Consider the following 19,507-nt stretch of genomic DNA (forward strand, 5'->3'; position numbering starts at 1 on the left):
GGGTTTCAAAGAAATATAATAATTTTGGGAGCAAGCTCATTTTAACCGCCGCAATGCGCCCCATCCACGAAAGAGGGAGGGGCAACCACTTGCTCAAAAGAGTTCTCAGCTCTCGGAAAAGGGGGGGGAAGTTAAGGTTATAGAGGGAATCATAAGTAGATGTGAGGTTAACCCCCAGGTACTTGACCGCATCTGTCTTCCAACGAAACTTAAAATTCAAACGCAGGTAATCCAGGGCCACCGGGTCGAGATTCAAGGGCATTGCCTCCGTTTTGCTAGAGTTGATCTTATACCCCGAAAGGCTCCCATACCTACCCAAGGTGCACATTAAAATTGGAAGGGACACATGGATGTTAGTAAGTGTAATGAGCACATCGTCGGCAAAAAGTGAGATTTTAAATGGTTTATTCCTGACCAGGACCCCCCAGATGTCTGGATTGCTCCTGACCGAGGCCGCGAGGGGCTCTATGCATAGCGCAAAAAGGAGGGGGGACAGGGGGCACCCCTGCCTGGTGCCATTGGAGATGAGAAAAGGCTTAGAGATGTGGAGGGGGAGTTTGATAGAGGCCGTAGGAGCGCTATATAGGGACTTCAAGGCCCGCATAAAGCCACCCGAGATCCCAAAGACCTCCATTGTCTTGAAGAGAAAAGGCCACGCAAGGCGGTCAAAAGCCTTCTCTGCATCTAGACTCAACACCAACGCCTGTTGCTTCGTCCGATTTGCCACATCCACCAGGTCTATGACCTTCCTGGTGTTGTCCCCCCCCCTGACGGCAAGGGACAAAACCCACCTGGTCTTTATACACGAGTTGGGGCAACCATCGATTAAGCCTGGCCGCCAAGAGCTTGGTGAACATCTTCAAATCGGAGTTCAAAAGGGCTATTGGTCTATAATTAGCACAGTCCAATGGGTCCCTGGGTGGCTTGGGCAGGAGGATTAAATGGGAGTGTAGCATGGATGGAGGGATAGGGTCACCCTGAAGGAAAGAGTTAAACAAGGCGGCCATGTGTGGGAGGAGCTCCGCCGCAAACACCTTGTAATAAAAATAAGTAAAGCCGTCCGGGCCCGGTGACTTCCCGCCAGGCAGGGCTTCCAGAACTTGCTCCAGTTCCTCTGTAGTAATCTCTTCATTCAAAGCCGCGGCTGCTCCGCAAGGCAGTGAAGGGAGCTCAAGGACCGAAAAATAGTCCCCAAGTGCCTCAGCCCCGCGCGAAGCCATGCCCGGGGGAACCGGAAGGTTATAAAGCTTGTTGTAGTAATTGAAAAAAATGTCAGCTATTGAAGCGGGGTGATAGTGGATAGTGCCCTTTTCGTCGCGCAGAGCCTGAGGGCATGAGGATGTAGCGCGCTCCTCAAGCTGCCTGGCGAGTAAGGTATGAGCCTTATTACTCCTTTCATAGTATCTTTGTTTGGAAAAGGTTAGCAATTTTTCTGCTCTGCCAATTGCCAAGTCTCTCAACTTTTCCCTAAGGCTGATGACTCTCCTAAGAATAGTCAGTGATGGGGCAGCCGCCAGTCTCCCCTCCTGTAGCTTAAGATGGGCCGTTATAGAGTCCCGCTGGCTTGTGGCATTCTTTTTAGCCCTGGCACCCTCTCTAATGCATAGTCCCCTCATCACTGCCTTGTGAGCTTCCCAGAGTGTTGCCGGCGACGTGACCGTGCCCGTGTTCAACTGAAAGAATTCGACCAGTTGCTTATTTAAAAAGGCCCTAGTGTCGGGATTTTTGATCAGAGATTCATTAAGGCGCCAATGCTGAGGCCTAGGTCGAGGACCATCTTTCTTGAAGTCCATTATGAGTGGGGAATGGTCTGACCACGTAATGGATCCCATTTCCACCCTCTCAAGACGCCCCAGTAGCTGTGAGTCAATGAAAAAATAGTCTATTCTGGTGTGCGTCTGATGCGGATGCGAGTAGAAGGAAAAGGCCTTCTCTCCCGGGTGGTCCACCCTCCAAGCGTCGTATAAAGCCCCTGATCTAATGAGCCTACGAAAGTCCCGGGACAAATTTTTCAAGGCACCCGATGGAGGGTGTCCACCCACAGAGAGTCTGTCGGCCACCTCCGAAAAAGGGATGTTAAAGTCTCCCCCCAACACCGTAGAGGCCGGTGCCAGTCCGCCTATCAGATCGAGTATTTTCTTAAGAAAGCGTATCTGCCCTTCATTAGGTGCATAAATGTTGGCCAGTATGTGCGGGGATCCCCCCAGTTGGCCCTCCAGAATCACATATCTACCCTCTGGATCGCAGTGAGAACCCGTAATTTGTAGAGGACAACTGGAGGATATTAAAATAGCAACTCCCCCCCTCTTGAAGCCCGAGTAAGCCGAGTAATGGATGGGAAAGCGGTGGGACGCAAATTTGAAAGTGTTTGATTCCACAAAATGTGTTTCTTGGATAAAGGCTATGTCTGCACCTGATGTTTTCAGTTCCTGTAGCAGCAATTTACTCTTACGGGGTGAATTCAGACCTTTTACGTTAAGAGAGATAATGCGGGTCATATCTAAAACTTAGAAGTAAGAAAAAGCTAATGGCACACCTATACCGTCGGGGGCATGACTTCCCCTGTGAAGCCGGCCAGAGGAGACGGTCCATACGACAAAGGGCCGCAGCTCCCAGGGACTCTAGAAGGGGTGGTACCTGAAAGGACACATAAGGAAAAAACATCGGGGAGGGGGGAAGACAAGGACAAACATAGAAATGAACATGAATTAAGAACATTAACCAAAATGCATAAACCTTAGGCATAGATTCCCGGGGGGTCAATCCGGAAGGGAGAGACCTAGAGGGAGGTTCCCCAACCCGTCTGGGCTAAGAGAGCCACCCACCTCACTCCCCAGTAGCCCTCCCACGGGGGTCAGTCCAGTGGGCACGGGCCCGTGCCAAAAGGAAACAAGGGAAAAAAACCCCAAAAAACCTCAACCACTAACTCCAAGTAAGGGGACTGGGCTCCCGCCAACCCCCCTACCCCCCACGGCATCATTGTGGCTACAGCCCCCCCCTTATGCAGCTCAACAGACCCAGAGGGCCGCAGATGACACAATGGACAGTCAGAGGCTTGCTGTAGAGAGAGTCACAGTATCACAAAGCATGCTCAGCCACTGGAACTCAGAGGGTATAAGAAATAGGCACCAACCAGGTTAAGAAGTGTCCTCAACGGTGACACGGGGAGGGGAGCGACCCGCGGCCCCTACCTCCTCTCCCCCCCAAAGCCCCACGCCCTCCACCCCTCACCTTGGACCACACGGGAGGGGGCGGCCCTTCCAACCTTTGCAAGTCCCAATCTGGGATACAGACCGCTGGAATGGCCAGTGCTTCACAGAACAGAGTGGTATCTGCTGGAGTGCGAAGGGTCGCCGATTTACCCCCTCTGCGCGCTGTTAGTGCAAACGGGTAACCCCAGCGGTATGGAACCTGGTGCTCCTTCAGGCTCGTGAGGAGGGGTTTGAGGTGCCGCCTTTTCTGGAGTGTGATGCGGGAAAGATCCGGGAAAAGCTGGATTTCCTTGCCATTGAACACAGGTGCCGTGCGCCTCATTCTAGCCTTAGCCATGATCAGTTCTTTGGTGGAGAAGTCATGAATGCAACAAATGATGTCCCGGGGTTGGGTGGATAAATTCTTCGGCTGTAAAGCCCTGTGTGCCCTGTCCAGCTTGATGATGTTAGAAGGGGAAGCGTCCAACACTTCATTAAAGATGGATTGTAGTATGGAGTTTGTGTCCTCGGGCCCATCTGACTCTGGGACCCCCCTCACACGGACATTGCAACGGCGTCCTCTGTTGTCGAGATCCTCTATGTGAGACTGCATATCCTCCATAATTTTTTGTTGCGATGTTGCCAGTTTGTGTAATTCTGATACATGGGATCTGGTGATGTCATGCTCTTCCTCCAGGGATTCAATTCTGCCAGACAATTGCTGCAAATCTCTCCTCACTTCAGCTATTTCTGACCTGCAAGTTGCTTTAACCTCATGTATGAGGCATTGAAAGTCCTCTTTAGAAGGAAGTTTACTTATGAAATCATGCATGTCCTTATAGGAGGTGTCTGGCCCTTTAAGGTGAGCACCTGCAGTAATAGACACTGGAGTTTTAGTCTGGTGCTGGGGAGGTTGATCTCCACACCGAGGCCCAGAGGGGGGAAGCAGGCTGCTCTGTTCCCTGATATTACCAGCTGTGGCTGCAGTCCCTTCTTCTCCCGGCAGTGGGGAGGGCTGCCCCCCGACCTCCACCTTATCTCCCACCGCCACTATGTGCTCCTGAGCCTGCTGCTGCTGTGCCTGAGGATCCGATGCAGTGCAGGGCTGCTGAGCCAAGGCATCCCCTGTTGCAACTGCTGCAGGGACTCCTCCATTCCCCCCCGTGTCCCCGCTCACCCACTCCTCCTTCTCTTGCTGCTTAGCAGGCCGGGCCGGTGCCTCCATTTCCCCTCCATGCTCCTGGGAAGATGGCGTCCGGGCCTCCCCTGGACCCTGTTCCAGGCCCAAGAAAGTATCCAGCGCCGTGGTGTGCAGCGGGGGGGCCACCGATGCCTGCTGCGATGGTTTAATCCTCCGTGGTCCCATCCTGAGAGCCGGTGAGTAGGTTTGTGCTTATGATAAGTGCTGATTTAGCTGAGGGTCAACAGGAGCTCCTCTTCCCCACGTCCACTCAGCTCATCATCCTGGACACGCCCCGTTGTGGAGAAGTTTAACGCCGGATTTGGTTACAAAAAGATTTCCACAACTTTAAACATCCCAAGGAGCACTGTGCAAGCGATCATATTGAAATGGAAGGAGTATCATACCACTGCAAATCTACCAAGACCCGGACGTCCATCCAAACTTTCATCTCAAACAAGGAGCAGACTGATCAGAGATGCAGCCAAGAGGCCCATGATCACTCCGGATGAACTGCAGAGATCTACAGCTGAGGTGGGAGAGTCTGTCCATAGGACAACAATCAGTCGTACACTGCACAAATCTGGCCTTTATGGAAAAGTGGCAAGGAGAAAGCCATTTCTCAAAGATATTCATAAAAAGTGTTGTTTAAAGTTTGCCACAAGCCACCTGAGAGACACACCAAACATGTAGAAGGGGCTCTGGTCAGATGAAACCAAAATCGAACTATTTGGGCACAATGCCAAATGATATATTTGGCGTAAAAGCAACACAGCTCATCACCCTGAACTCACCATCCCCACTGTCAAACATGATGGTGGCAGCATCATGGTTTGGGCCCTTTTTTCTTCAGCAGGGACAGGGAAGATGGTTAAAATTGATGGGAAGATGGATGGAGCCAAATACAGGACCATTTTTGAAGAAAACCTGGTGGAGTCTACAAAAGACCTGAGACTGGGACGGAGATTTGTCTTCCAACAAGACAATGATCCCAAACATAAAACAAAATCTACAATGGAATGGTTCACAAATAAACGTATCCAGGTGTTAGAATAGCCAAGTCAAAGTCCAGACCTGAATCCAATTGAGACTCTGTGAAAAGAGCTGAAAACTGCTGTTCACAAATGCTCTCCATCCAACCTCACTCAGCTCCAGCTATTTGCATAGGAAGAATGGGCAAGAATTTCAGTCTCTCGATGTGCAAAACTGATAGACACATACCCCAAGTGACTTGCAGCTGTAATCATAACAAACAGTGGCGCTACAAAGTATTAACTTAAAGGGGACGAATAATATTGCACGCCCTAATTTTCAGTTTATTATTTTTTAAAAAAGTTTAAAATAAGCAATAAATTTCGTTCAACTTCACAATTGTGTCGCACTTGGTGTTGATTCTTAACCAAAACATTAAAATTTTTATCTTTATGTTTGAAGCCTGAAATGTGGGAGAAGTTTAAAAATTCAAGGGAGCTAAATACTTTCGCAAGGCACTATGTATATGTATGTGTATATATATAATATATAATATATATATATATATATATAAATATTTATTAATTTATTTTTTTTTTATTTAAAAAAAATCAGAGCAGAGTCTTTGGGTCTATCTATTTTATTTTACTGCATGAGTCAGTATTCTAAATGGGTGCTGGCTAGGTGGTCGCCCTGTTGCAATTTTTTAATTGGGGCCCATAATAGATGTTTGTGCCTCTGCATTTCAGTGAAGCTTTGATGTGAAGGGATTGTCTGTGGGGACCGCTACCATTCAGCTTGTAACAATATGGAGCACTGCTTACTTGGCGCCACAACATAACTGCTTTCTGTTTCCACAGAGGTGGCAGTATTGTGATTGTCTCATCTATTGCAGGGTTTGCTCCTTTTCCTGTAAGTAAATATCCTTTTTAATATTCTTGCTACATCTAAAATCACATATGCTATAACTAGTGATGCAGTTCTGAGCAGAGTCAGAAGTGGATCAGACAAGGAATATATGTAGGGTGGAGTTCATCAAGACTGGCATTTTATATACCGCTCGTGCTCCAGCGTCTGCTGGAGTATCATGGACCAAATTCATTAAGAGGAATCTGCCGCCTCCTGTAGTCTTGTATCCAATCATATACTGTATAGTGGGCTTTTGTTATAACTTATGTCACTTTTGGGGGGTATATTCTAGTGAAGTCAGCCATAGGCTATTTCTTATCTTGCTAAAATCATTGACATTTTTTTGTGTAACTACTCATTGTTTAAAAATTAGCAGTGGCTTGAGCTTTCTGGTGAAAAGGACTTGATGAATTGTCCCCATCTGGTCCTTAACTTGTTCTTCTGCTATTATTTTTAATTTAGTCTAAAGTTGTGTCCAAAAACCGTATCAGAAGCTACATAACTATAGCAAAAAATAGTGCAGACAATGGTGCACACCGAAGACTGCTCCAAAAATTGTACTATACAGTGCCTTGAAGAAGAATTCATACCCTGTGAACTTTTCCATATTTTTTCCACATTACATCTAGAAACTTAGATGTATTTTACTGAGATTTTATGTGATATACAAACACTAAGTAGCAAGTATTTGTGAAGTGTAAAAGAAATGATAAATGGTTTTCTAAATATTTTAAAATTGTTAACCTGAAACTTGTGATCTGCATTAGTAATTAGCCCTCAGGGTCAATACGTTTGTAGGACCACCTTTCACTACAATTACTGCTACAAATCTTTTGGGGTATGTCTCCACCACACATCTAGAAAAAATGTTGCCCATTCTTTGCAAAATAGAGGGTAAACAAGTAGGTGTGAAGGTGCACTGAACTCTTTGGCCACACGAGGGGTGCATTGAGCTCCTGTACTTGGTTTGAACAGTCATTATGTGCTGATGTAACATGGCATAGAGCAAACTCTTTGGTGAGATACTCATCTGCCATGCCCCGCTATGCTATATGAAAATGGGGGTCCTGCCCAGGTGTGGGCTGTTGGTTTTACCAGCTTGAAATGCCTATGCAGACCACATGCTGCCATTGAACATGTCAGGCCAGGACCAGATGGAGTAGAACAAAGTGAGAGAGACCAATGTCCCAAAATAAACTTTTCTTTATTTAACATTAACTTGATAAGAATTATATACAACAGACAGTAGGCACAACACATGCAGAGATAGGCCCTTTTTGGTTACATGTAGTGATACATTGCTTTCCTTACAAGTCACAACAGTCCTGCAAACCATTATGGGAAGCTCCATCTTGCCCTGTGGGGACGGTATGGATTGAGGTGTAATGCTATGGCCCCTCACAGCTACTCTCAGTTCCCAGCTGACTAATGAGGACCTCACTGACTGACGTACGTTGGTATGACTCCTTGCTAGTACTTTCCAACTCCATTCAATAAGGGTCACATGCTCCTTGCTGTACCACTGCACCCTCAGCTCTCAATAGGAAAATTTGTGCCCCAATTTGGCGATCATAACTTCCTCTCCAATATAGAAAATAGTTTACTTCCTGTTTATCCAGGATAACACATCTTTCCTTTTGCTTTATTCCCATTAATTGGGCATCACTGGCCTTGTGTTCTCCGCTGTTTGACTGGGTTTCCTTGCCTGAACCAAGGATCCCATCCTGCTGCTAACCTGAGCACTCTTTCTCTTTTACTGGGCCTTCCTGACCTGGATTAAGGGCCTCGTCTTTCTCTTTGGATTCAAGCAGGAAGTTTAGTGTAGACTAATCAGCCAATGTCTCTATACGTTCCTTTTAGGATGTACTTTCTGATGAGTTGTGGCCTTCCTGCTTTGTATGCAACACCATTTTACATGATTTACATGAACGTCTGCTAGTAGTTAGACCATAGGGTGAAGCTTTAAGAAGTGAAAAACCTATCTGACAATAAACAAAAAGCTACTCTACTTCATAAGTGCACATAGAGTAACTGCAGACTTTTGCAAAAACGTAAACAATCCCTTTAATGCTCCAAATATAAATAAAACATAATAACCCTTAACTTGCCAGACAGCTCAATATTTTATTTACATAACCATGTATAACATAATTTTACAAGTTACGAATTGTTACATGTGTAATAACAGCACAAGAATACATCACCAGAAACACAGCATCACAACCCTCATCATTGTAGAAATACATCACTAGTGCCACCAACAATGCAGAAATTCTTCATCAAAACCACCAGCAGTACATACATAAATCCATATAACCCCCATCAGTACAGAAACACAGCATCACAACCCTCTCATTGTAGAAATACATCACTAGTGCCACCAACAATGCAGACATTCTTCATTAAAACCACCAGCAGTACATAAATACATCCATATAACCCCCATCAGTACAGAAACACAGCATCACAACCCTGATCAGTAGAGAAATACATCACTAGAACCACCATCATTACATGGTACATCAATTCTAATGTCAGGTTAGGCCTATAGGTAGATTGTGAGCTCTCGTGGCTGGGTCCTTCCTCGTCCTGTGCCAGTTGGTGACTTGTATTGTTTATGGTTATTGTACTTGTTTTTATTATTAATACCCCTTTTCACATATAAAGCGGCATAGAATAAATTATTCTATAATAATAATAATAATAATAATAAAATATACATCGCATGACCCTATAACTCTCAGTACGTCCTTCATAATGGTAAGGAGATACTGGGAGTTGTTGCTATCTGTCATCATGAGACTGCCAACCTTCAGGAATCACAGTACTGATCAGAATTAGTATCACAAATAAACATTTACATCCAGGTAACATATTGATGATGTTGTCTTTGATCGGAGTCCTCTCCTTCCTTTCTTCATGTCTTGTCCAGATGCCATGATGACTTTTCACATCCACAGCTTGTCTCTGTAGACTTCCATCTTCTCCGGTCTTCTGCAACACATCTGACAATATGCCCTTAAACATAGCAGAATGATTATATTCTTCATGAATAAAAAATATCTGCCCTACACTGTGCCCCTGATTGAATAATTGCCCCTACCCGTGTTCTCTGCACAAAATAGACATACATACTGTCCCTCTTATGGTACATGCACTCCATACTGCGCTCTGATTTCCATTCAGCACCTCCTCTTCACATTGTCATCAACACTTTGTTCCCCTATACTGCCCAGTCTTTTTGCTGTGCCTTCTTTTCACACCCCCCCTCCTCGGCATACTGTCCTCTCCTGGCTATGAGATTATACTATACTATACTACACTGTACAATATTATACTATTCCGTCGCTATACTGCTCCCCCCCCACACACCCGCACACTATCCAGGTTTCTATTCTGTGCCCCTTACACCAGGGCTGTGGAGTCGGAGTCGGAGTCGTGGAGTCGGAGTCGGAGTCGGAGCTCATTTTGGTGGAGTCGGAGTCGGAGTCGGTATAAAATGCACCGACTCCGACTCCTAAAATATATAATAAATTGGGGACAGGAGTGCAATGCAGAATGTGCTGAATATTTTACTAAATAATAACATTTAGTATAATGCTTATATTTAAGTGAAAAATGTATTGTAGTACAATGTGAACATCAGACATTTAATTGTTTTTATGATACAATAATCAAGATATTTGGATAGAACATAAAATATATTTATTGGAATACAACTTTAGAACACAAAAAACTGTAATAAATTGTAAATATGTAATACACTATGTAATATACAGTAGATTACATATATATCTTGTGTGTGTATATACACTGTATATACATATATATATATATACAGTGTATATACACACACAAGATATATATGTAATCTACTGTATATTACATAGTGTATTACATATTTACAATTTATTACAGTTTTTTGTGTTCTAAAGTTGTATTCCAATAAATATATTTTATGTTCTATCCAAATATCTTGATTATTGTATCATAAAAATTATTAAATGTCTGATGTTCACATACACATATTCATCAGGGCTGTGGAGTCGGTAAGCCAAACCTTCGACTCCGACTCCGACTCCGACTCCTCAAATTCTCTTGCACCGACTCCGACTCCGACTCCGGCTCCGACTCCGACTCCTACATATATTGCTTATAGTTAGGTGAAAAATTTATTGTAGTACATGAATATGTGTATGTGAACATCAGACATTTAATAATTTTTATGATACAATAATCAAGATATTTGGATAGAACATAAAATATATTTATTGGAATACAACTTTAGAACACAAAAAACTGTAATAAATTGTAAATATGTAATACACTATGTAATATACAGTAGATTACATATATATCTTGTGTGTGTATATACACTGTATATATATATATATGTATATACAGTGTATATACACACACAAGATATATATGTAATCTACTGTATATTACATAGTGTATTACATATTTACAATTTATTACAGTTTTTTGTGTTCTAAAGTTGTATTCCAATAAATATATTTTATGTTCTATCCAAATATCTTGATTATTGTATCATAAAAACAATTAAATGTCTGATGTTCACATTGTACTACAATACATTTTTCACTTAAATATAAGCATTATACTAAATGTTATTATTTAGTAAAATATTCAGCACATTCTGCATTGCACTCCTGTCCCCAATTTATTATATATTTTAGGAGTCGGAGTCGGTGCATTTTATACCGACTCCGACTCCGACTCCACCAAAATGAGCTCCGACTCCGACTCCGACTCCACGACTCCGACTCCGACTCCACAGCCCTGATATTCATGTACTACAATAAATATTTCACCTAACTATAAGCAATATATGTAGGAGTCGGAGTCGGAGCCGGAGTCGGAGTCGGAGCCGGAGTCGGAGTCGGTGCAAGAGAATTTGAGGAGTCGGAGTCGGAGTCGGAGTCGAAGGTTTGGCTTACCGACTCCACAGCCCTGCCTTACACTTTACATCCCCATATTGTCTCCTTTCACATCCCCACCTCTAACTATACTGTGCCTCACATATTTACCCTCACACTCCGCATAGTGTCTGCTCACACACACACACACCCTCTGCTCCCCATACTGTGTCTGCACTCATCCTATCCCCCTCGCTCCCCATACTGTGTACACCCCCCCATACTGTTTCCTGATACATGGTTCTCCTCGCTCTCCATACTGGGTCTGCACTTTTACCTTCCTTGCTCTTCATCCTGTGATGTCAAATTTCTCCGTTCACCCCTCGCTTCCAGTACTTTGTCCACACCCACTCCCCCTGCACTTCTCATACTGTGTCCTCAAATTTCCTCACCTCGCTCACCATACTGTATCCGCACACATCCCATCCCCCTCACTCCCCAATACTATGTCCTCATACATTCCCCCCATTCCCACTTGCTCTCCATACTATCTGCATTTATTCCCCATTGCTCCTCATACTTTCTGCACCCACTCCCTCACTCTCTAATACTGTATCCTCATACATATCTGTCCACTCACCCTATACGGTCTCAATCCCTATTAGAGTGTGATCTGATGAGCTGATGTCGCCCTGACCTGGACGTGCCAGCGGTCAGCGCTTCATTTGTATTCGCACCTGAAAGAGGCAAGTACAAGTGATCACTAGGACCCGTCACTCTGCACATTCTCTGAATCCGGCTGTCAGCTTGATAGTCGGGTTCAGAGAACTCCCACTATGGGGGGGGACTGCAAAATGCTGCCATCCAAAAGACACCTCGGACCTCCGCATCAGGTGGCCCAATGGCGTCACCCTGTTGGCTGCGCCCCGGGGCAATTTAACTGGCTACCCTCCTGGTTATGCCACTGGTGTGATGCCGTTCCCTCAGAAGGAGGCAAAGCGCCGAAACATGCATCAGGGACGGCATTGCACCACAACCAGGGTAATTATTATCAGTGTTATAATCTGTGATGGTTTTGAGATGAGTTTTACTTACTCTGTTTCACTTGTATTGGACTTTGCTGCAATGGCTTACATATTTTCTAGATGAAAATGCATTACTTATGTATTGAACTTGAACACTTTTAGCCACAGTATATATGGTTAATATATACTCTTGTGCCCTAACTGTTGTGATGCAATGCCATCTACTGGCTGCTTCACATGTTTTTAATCACTTTTCTAGCCTCTAATAATATACAGTATATGTAAGTTGTATCTATTCAATAGAATTATGTATTATTAGGCTGCTTTCACACTACGTTTTTTTAACATGCGTCCTGAACGTTTTTTTGCTGCAAAAGCGGATCCTGTTTTTCCAAAGAGAAATGCATGCAAACGCATGTGTTATTTTACAGGATCCTGTCATTTGAAATTATGGCCGGGTATTGGAGTCATGTGATCGGGAGTGAGGGGAACTGAACATGATAGACTGTAAATTCAGATTGAGAAAGAGAGAGAAAAAAAAGAGAAAAAAAGAGAGGGAGTGAGAGAGAAAAAAGAGAGAAAGTGTGAGAGAGAAAAAGTGTGAGAGAGAGAAAAAGAAAAGAAAAAAAGAGAGAGAAAAAGAGAGAAAAAAAAGAGAGGAAAAAAAGAGCGAAAAAGAGAGAGAGAAAGAGAGAGAGGGCGAGAGACAATACCGCCCCCATCATCACTGCACATACGCAGGCACTACCGCACCCATCATCACCGCACACCAGCAGGCACTACTGCCCCCATCATCACCGCACACACCGGTACTACCTGAGTGACGTCACCGCTGACAGCGCGACTCACTTCAGTTGCTGTGTGGAGCTCACAGGAGCGGTGGTGTTCTACTGCCGCTCCTGTCAGCTTCATGTAGCAGAGCTGAAAGTGTCGCGGGACCTCGTGTGGATTACGCCGGACCTGGAGGGATATTTGGGGATTTTAATAAAGTGGTGAAAGAGGGTGTTTTTTTTGTCTTTTATTCCAAATAAAGGATTTTTTCCGGTGTATGTCTTTATTTACTTTCACTTACAGGTTAATCATGGGGGGTGTCTCATAGACGCCTGCCATGATTAACCTAGGACTTAATGGCAGCTATGGGCTGCTATTAACTCCTTATTACCCCGATTGCCACCGCACCAGGGCAATTCGGGATGAGCCCCGGGACTGTCGCATCTAATGGATGCGGCAATTCTGGGAGGCTGCTGGCTGATATTTTTAGGCTGGGGGGCTCCCCATAATGTGGGGCTGCCCATCTTGAGAATACCAGCCTTCAGCCGTGTGGCTTTACTTTGGCTGGTATCAAAATTGGGAGGGGCCGTACGTCATTTTTTTTAAATTATATATTTATTTTACTGCACGATATAGACACGCCCACCAGCGGCTGTGATTGGTTGCAGTGAGACAGCTGCTATTCAACGTGGGGGCGTGTCTGACTGTAACCAATCATAGGCGCCGGTGGGCGGGGGAAGCAGGGAATAAGAGATGGAATAATGAGCGGCCGGCATTTTCAAAAGAGGAAAAGCCGTCAGAGCAGTGTGACAGCCATGCCGCGCCGCGCCGGTGATCGGCAGGGATCGGTGAGTATGAGAGAGGGGGTGGGAGGTAGAGACCGACAGAGAGAGATTGAGACCGAGAGAGAGAGAGAGAGAGAGAGACTGACCGACCGACAGAGAGAGACTTTGATCACACCAGGCTGGTTTCTGCCCAACAGGATCCTGTCTATCAGCATACCACTGTTCACATGCGTTTGCGTGTAGTATAGTCAGGATCCAGTGGCAAACAGTATTTGGATGTAGCTCAAAAACGCTACAATGTTAAAATACTGCAACTCGCTCCTAAAACTATTTCTTATAGTTTAGTGGTATAAGCTAATCACATTTGTTACAGTTTATGAAAGACAATTAATATGAGGGGTTCCCCTTTTTTGCTTTTGTTTGTTAAAAAATGACGCCTTCATAGGTTTTCGGTGATCAGTATAACACCAATTGGATCCTGATGAGACTCTGGAAACCTCATTACCTATATTCAGAGGATGCCATAAGCGTTGAAACGAATTGTTGGACTGCCTCATATACTAAACTTACTTTATAAGAATTGTAACTGTTAATTGAAAATTATACCTTTTGTACCCGTGTTTTGATACAAATGTAATAACAATAATAAAGATATATTAAACATAAAATACTGCAACTCGCTGGATGCTCAGTATACCGCACGCAAACGCATATCAACGCAAGTTGACGCACGTCCATTGCAATTGCATTGAAATTAAAATGTATTTGCACTGGATCCGCTTTTGCAGCAAAAAAACATTCAGGACGCATGTTAAAAAAACGTAGTGTGAAAGCAGCCTTTACTGGTTCAGAGTGCACCATTTTTGCTCTTTTTGTGGTAAATTGATTGGTTAGTGCAGAACATTATTATCCGGTCTCTTATCGGTGTGATCTTTATTGAACACACTATATAAATTATATTAGATATAGTGAGAGCTAATTTTACTAATTTTTTCTTAAGTGTCCATGTAACACCACCCATTCTGGGCTTTCCCCAACTATTAACCCTGTATGTACCCAACCAAGTGCATGCACATGAAGTGCTAGATAAAAAAACATTTAAAAGTGTGCAATGCATCAAATAATACTATCATAACTTCACTGACCGACCCTTTGTATTACTACGGTACTTATATAGCAATACCCTTTGCATGGATCCCTAATAGCTGTTCTGATTATAGTTGCTTTTAGAAATAACCTGTAATGAGTATTTTATACATCAAACTAATGGCTACAGGTAATACATGGTGGCTAAATCCATTCCTTGATTGTTGCAATCCGTTTTGCTGTTTCTGAGAAATCCAATGATGAAAGCACGAGTACTTAAGAGTGGGAAATAGAACTTATAGCTTTATTGTCTTCCCTCCTTTTTATCCGTGACCTGCATCCTTGACCCAACGCAGTCACATCTTCACTTCTGCTCATTCTGTTGACACTTGTCTCCACAAATGAGGCAGCATGTGCCAGATCAATGCACTGGATCTAGTGATGTCATGAGTAGTGATGGGTGGACCCCCGACTGTAAAAGTCCAGATCCACGCGGTTTCAAACTTACCTGGGTGCCAATTCCGAGTGTTGATCTGGATCTGGCAACTTGGGGAATAAAACAAAAAAAAACTAAAGGAAAAATAAAGAAAATAAGAATAAAGCAAGTTCTTCAACTTACTGAGGCTCTGTCGCAGCTGTAACTGCTCTTGCGGCCGCTCATTTACTTTCTGGGCCTCTCATTACCTTCATTTCATATGCACTGCTTTCCCTGCCCACCGGCCATCTTAGCGTCTGTGATTGGTTGCAGTCAGGCACGCCCCCAGCCTGCACCCTTTAGTGCCACATGAAAGCACTAAAGGGTGCAAAATTACAAAATGCAGGGGACTGGGACATTAGATATGTCTTTCTTTTTCACCTATTTATCTATCCATCTTTCCCTCTATCTATATATCCCTCTACTATCTATCTTTCCGCTTCGTTTTTTTGTGGTTCGGAAAAAAAAACGGGAGGCACACGGATGACACACTGATCGTATACGGAACAGAATGGATACGGATGTCACAAGGATGCATCCGTAGAAAATCAGGACCATTTTTTGCGGACCGCAAAAACGGGATGGTCATGTGAATGTAGCCTTAAAAACGTGATGTTCCTCCCTATTTGCCCAGTTTTATGAATTGTGATTTTTCCTTCAGACTCTGGGTCCCTACAGTGTCAGTAAAACTGCATTGCTTGGCCTAACCAAGGCCCTTGCTCCAGAATTAAGACATCTGAACATCAGAGTGAACTGCCTTGCTCCAGGCCTCATCCGGACCAGATTCAGTTCAGCTGTAAGTGTATAATCTTATTCGAGATGAATTCATACAATTGTGAATTTTTTTTAATTTTACTCTTGAAAATCGGCTCAGACTTTTCGTGTTTTTAAATTTGGTAGACAATTAGTGGGGTTTTTTTCCCCTTCTAACTATTCCTAAAACTCCTTAAACACATGGAGTCAGTATTTGCCTTTATCTCTAGAACACATGCTTATTTGGTCAATACCTACTAGCAGACATACAATTGGAACAATCGGTAGGCAGAGTTTTTAAGTGATCAGATATCTTTTATGTATGGACGGCTTTTGTGTTTTATTGCTAGGGCATGAAAAAGATGTATACAGAACTAAGTCTTTTTTTTCTCTTACTATAGTTATGGAAGGATGAAGCCGTCTTGGATGAAACAAAAAGCAGACTAGGCATTAATAGGTAAGGGCTTGAGTAAAAGCGTAAATTCTTTAAAGTACCACTTCAGCGGTATATTTCACCTCTGGAGTTGGTCTGTAAATCTTAATCCCCAGCCCCTATTGTTATACTCGCCCTCCAGCATATTTATCTGTTATTGGCACTGCTTCCGTCGTTCTTCTTTTGATTTGCCATCTGCTACAAATCAATAAAGATCTATTAGAGCCTCGTTCTTGCTTCATTGACTTGCATTTAGAGATAATGACGTAACTTCTGACTTCCAGGCCAGTCAGAAGTTAGTCACAATATGGGGAAAGGAATGACACTGAAAAAAGGTGAAGACATCGGAGGGTTAGTATAAGAGATGGGGTAGGGGACTTAAATTTAAAGCACCACTCCAGCGCTAAATAAAAAAAACAACAAAACACTGGAATGGGGCTTTAATATACAGCATTACTTATAGTATGCATACAAGTATTCTTCTATTGAGTTTGTTCATGTGGATCAGGGCTAGTCAATTAACCTTCCCAAAGAGCCACATGAGAGACTGTGACTGCTGTGGAGGAACAAACCAACAGGCCAAACTAAATTCTACTGATTATGTTATTCATGTATTATATTACTACTGTATTAATTGTATTGCTTAAAGGGGTTGTCCACTCAAAGGACAACCCCTTCTGATTACACTTGTTTCCCCCAGTTAAAATATAAGTCCCTGTAGTCACCTCCTGTTCTGGCACCATCCCAGCGCTGTCGGTAACTGCGGTTCGGGGATCACATGACATCAGAAGAGCCCCTCGTCCAATCACCGCCAGCTAATCTCTTTCCCCGCCCTCAGATCAAATAAGTTAATCAACAGGCAGTGACGCTGCGGCTGCCACTCACTTCCTATTGATTGCTCATTCAGTCGGAAGGCAGGTAGAGAGAATCCGGCGGTGAATAGACTTGAATTGTGACGTCACGTGAGCCCCGAACTGCTGTTACCGACCGCATTGGAATGGCACCAGAACGGGAGGGGAGTACAGAGTCTTTTATTGTAACTAGGGCAAACAAGTGGAATCAGAAGTGGTTGCCCTAGTAGCAGACAACACCTTCAACATTGAGAACAATTAATCATGCTAACTGCTACTGGTAACACATGTTACAATATAATTTATTGTAACATGTATTCTTGCCAGTGGTAGTTAAGCAAAAGCATACAATATATCATAAAATTAAGTACACCCCTCACATTTTTGTAAATATTTTTTTATATCTTTTTGTAAACGAACGACGTGTCAACGATGGACGATTTGGTGAGTATTTTCCATCGTTAACACTCGCTCGTTGGTGTCACAAGCAACGACGTCGCTAACGATGCCGGATGTGCGTCACGGAATCCGTGACCCCGGCGATATATCGTTATATACGTCGTTGCGTGTAACGGGGCCTTAACTGTAAAGCGCGGGGTTACATTTTCCCATCAAAACATAGTCTATGACGTTCCCTGAGTCACATGAGGCGTCTGTGCAAAATTTCGTGATTGTAAATGCGACGGTGCGGATTCCTTTAACGGACATACATACACACATACACTTAGCTTTATATATTAGATATATTTATATATATTTATAGATATATATCTAATATATAAAGCTGAGTGTATATGTGTATATATGTGTGTATGTCCGCTAAAGGAATCTGCACCGTCGCAATTACAATCACGAAATTTTAACCCCGCGCTTCACAGTTAAGGCGGCTTTACACGCTACAACAAATCTAACGATGTGTCGGCGGGGTTACGTCGTAAGTATCGGTATCGTTAGTGTTGTTGTAGCATGTGACAGCTATGTGCGATTGTGATTGAACGTAAAACCGTTCATTGCATGCACGTCGTTCAAAACCTTAAAATTGAACGTTTGATTGTTCAATGTTCCCGAGGCAACACACATCGCAGTGTGTGACACCCCGGGAACGATGAACAGATCTTACCTGCGTCCCGCGGCTCCCGCCGCCAATGCGGAAGGAAGGAGGTGGGCGGGATGTTTACGTCCCGCACATCTCCGCCCCTCCTCTTCTATTGGCTGGCTGCCGTGTGACGTCGCTGTGACGCCGAACGTCCCTCCCACTCCAGGAATGGATGTTCGCCGCCCACATCGAGGTCGTATGGAAGGGTAAGTACGTGTGACAGCAATTAATTGTTTGTGCGACACGGTCAACAAATTGAACGTATCGCACATACGATATCGTATGCAGAATTGAAAGGTGTAAAGCAGGCTTTAATCTCCAAAAAACATGCCTTCATTAAAGTAAATGGAGCCTGTAACTACTGGTTTTAATAGCAGCTGTGATTGGTTGCTATAGGAACAAAAGACAGATTGGTTTCTATAGGAACAAATTGTTAGTATAAGAAGCTTACTGTATGTGTGAGGTAATATGATGTCGGTGGGGAGATGGGCAGAGAAAGAAAAAGACAGAGACAGACGGTGAAAGAGACAGACCTGGAAAGAGACTGGTAGACAGGGACAGAGACAGACAGACATGGAAAGAGGAGACAAGACAAAGATAGATGGGGAAAGAGACAGACCTTGATAGAGACAGACGGGGAAAGAGACAGAGAAAGAGACAGACCGAGACAGGCAGACAGGGAAAGAGACAGACAGGAAAAGACACAGACAATGAGATAGAAAAAGACAGGAAAAGAGACGGGGAGACAGACCTAGGAAAGAGACAGACGGGGCAAAGAGACAGACTCTTTGCCCCGTCTGTCTCTTTGCCCCGTTGACCCACACTTTTATGTTGAAAATGTATTAAAATTTAACTGAGCAACATAACTTGTTGGTTTGTAAGATTTATGCATCTGTTAATAAATCCTGCTCTTGTTTGAAGTTTGCAGTCTCTAACTTATTTGCATCTTATCAAACCAGCTAAATCTGCAGGGGGTTGAATACTACTTGTAGGCACTGTATACAGTGTGTGTGTATATATATATATATATATATATATATATATACATATATACAGTGTGTGTATATATATATACATATATATATACAGTGTGTGTGTGT

General features: G+C 43.7%; 1 protein-coding gene across 2 annotated transcripts in view; it reads left to right on the forward strand.

Annotated features, from left to right (window-relative positions):
• Positions 1-19,507, forward strand: part of LOC142246243 (dehydrogenase/reductase SDR family member 4-like) — a 107,670-nt gene that overhangs the window by 78,461 nt on the left and 9,702 nt on the right. For both annotated transcript variants that reach the window (XM_075319288.1, XM_075319281.1), the window contains exons 6-8: positions 6,204-6,255; positions 15,936-16,070; positions 16,429-16,484. In XM_075319288.1, the coding sequence (XP_075175403.1) occupies positions 6,204-6,255; positions 15,936-16,070; positions 16,429-16,484 (243 nt within the window). The remainder of the gene's footprint in view (positions 1-6,203; positions 6,256-15,935; positions 16,071-16,428; positions 16,485-19,507) is intronic.

This window comes from Anomaloglossus baeobatrachus, chromosome 1, assembly GCF_048569485.1.
Source record: "Anomaloglossus baeobatrachus isolate aAnoBae1 chromosome 1, aAnoBae1.hap1, whole genome shotgun sequence".
NCBI classification, from domain to species: Eukaryota; Metazoa; Chordata; class Amphibia; order Anura; family Aromobatidae; genus Anomaloglossus; species Anomaloglossus baeobatrachus.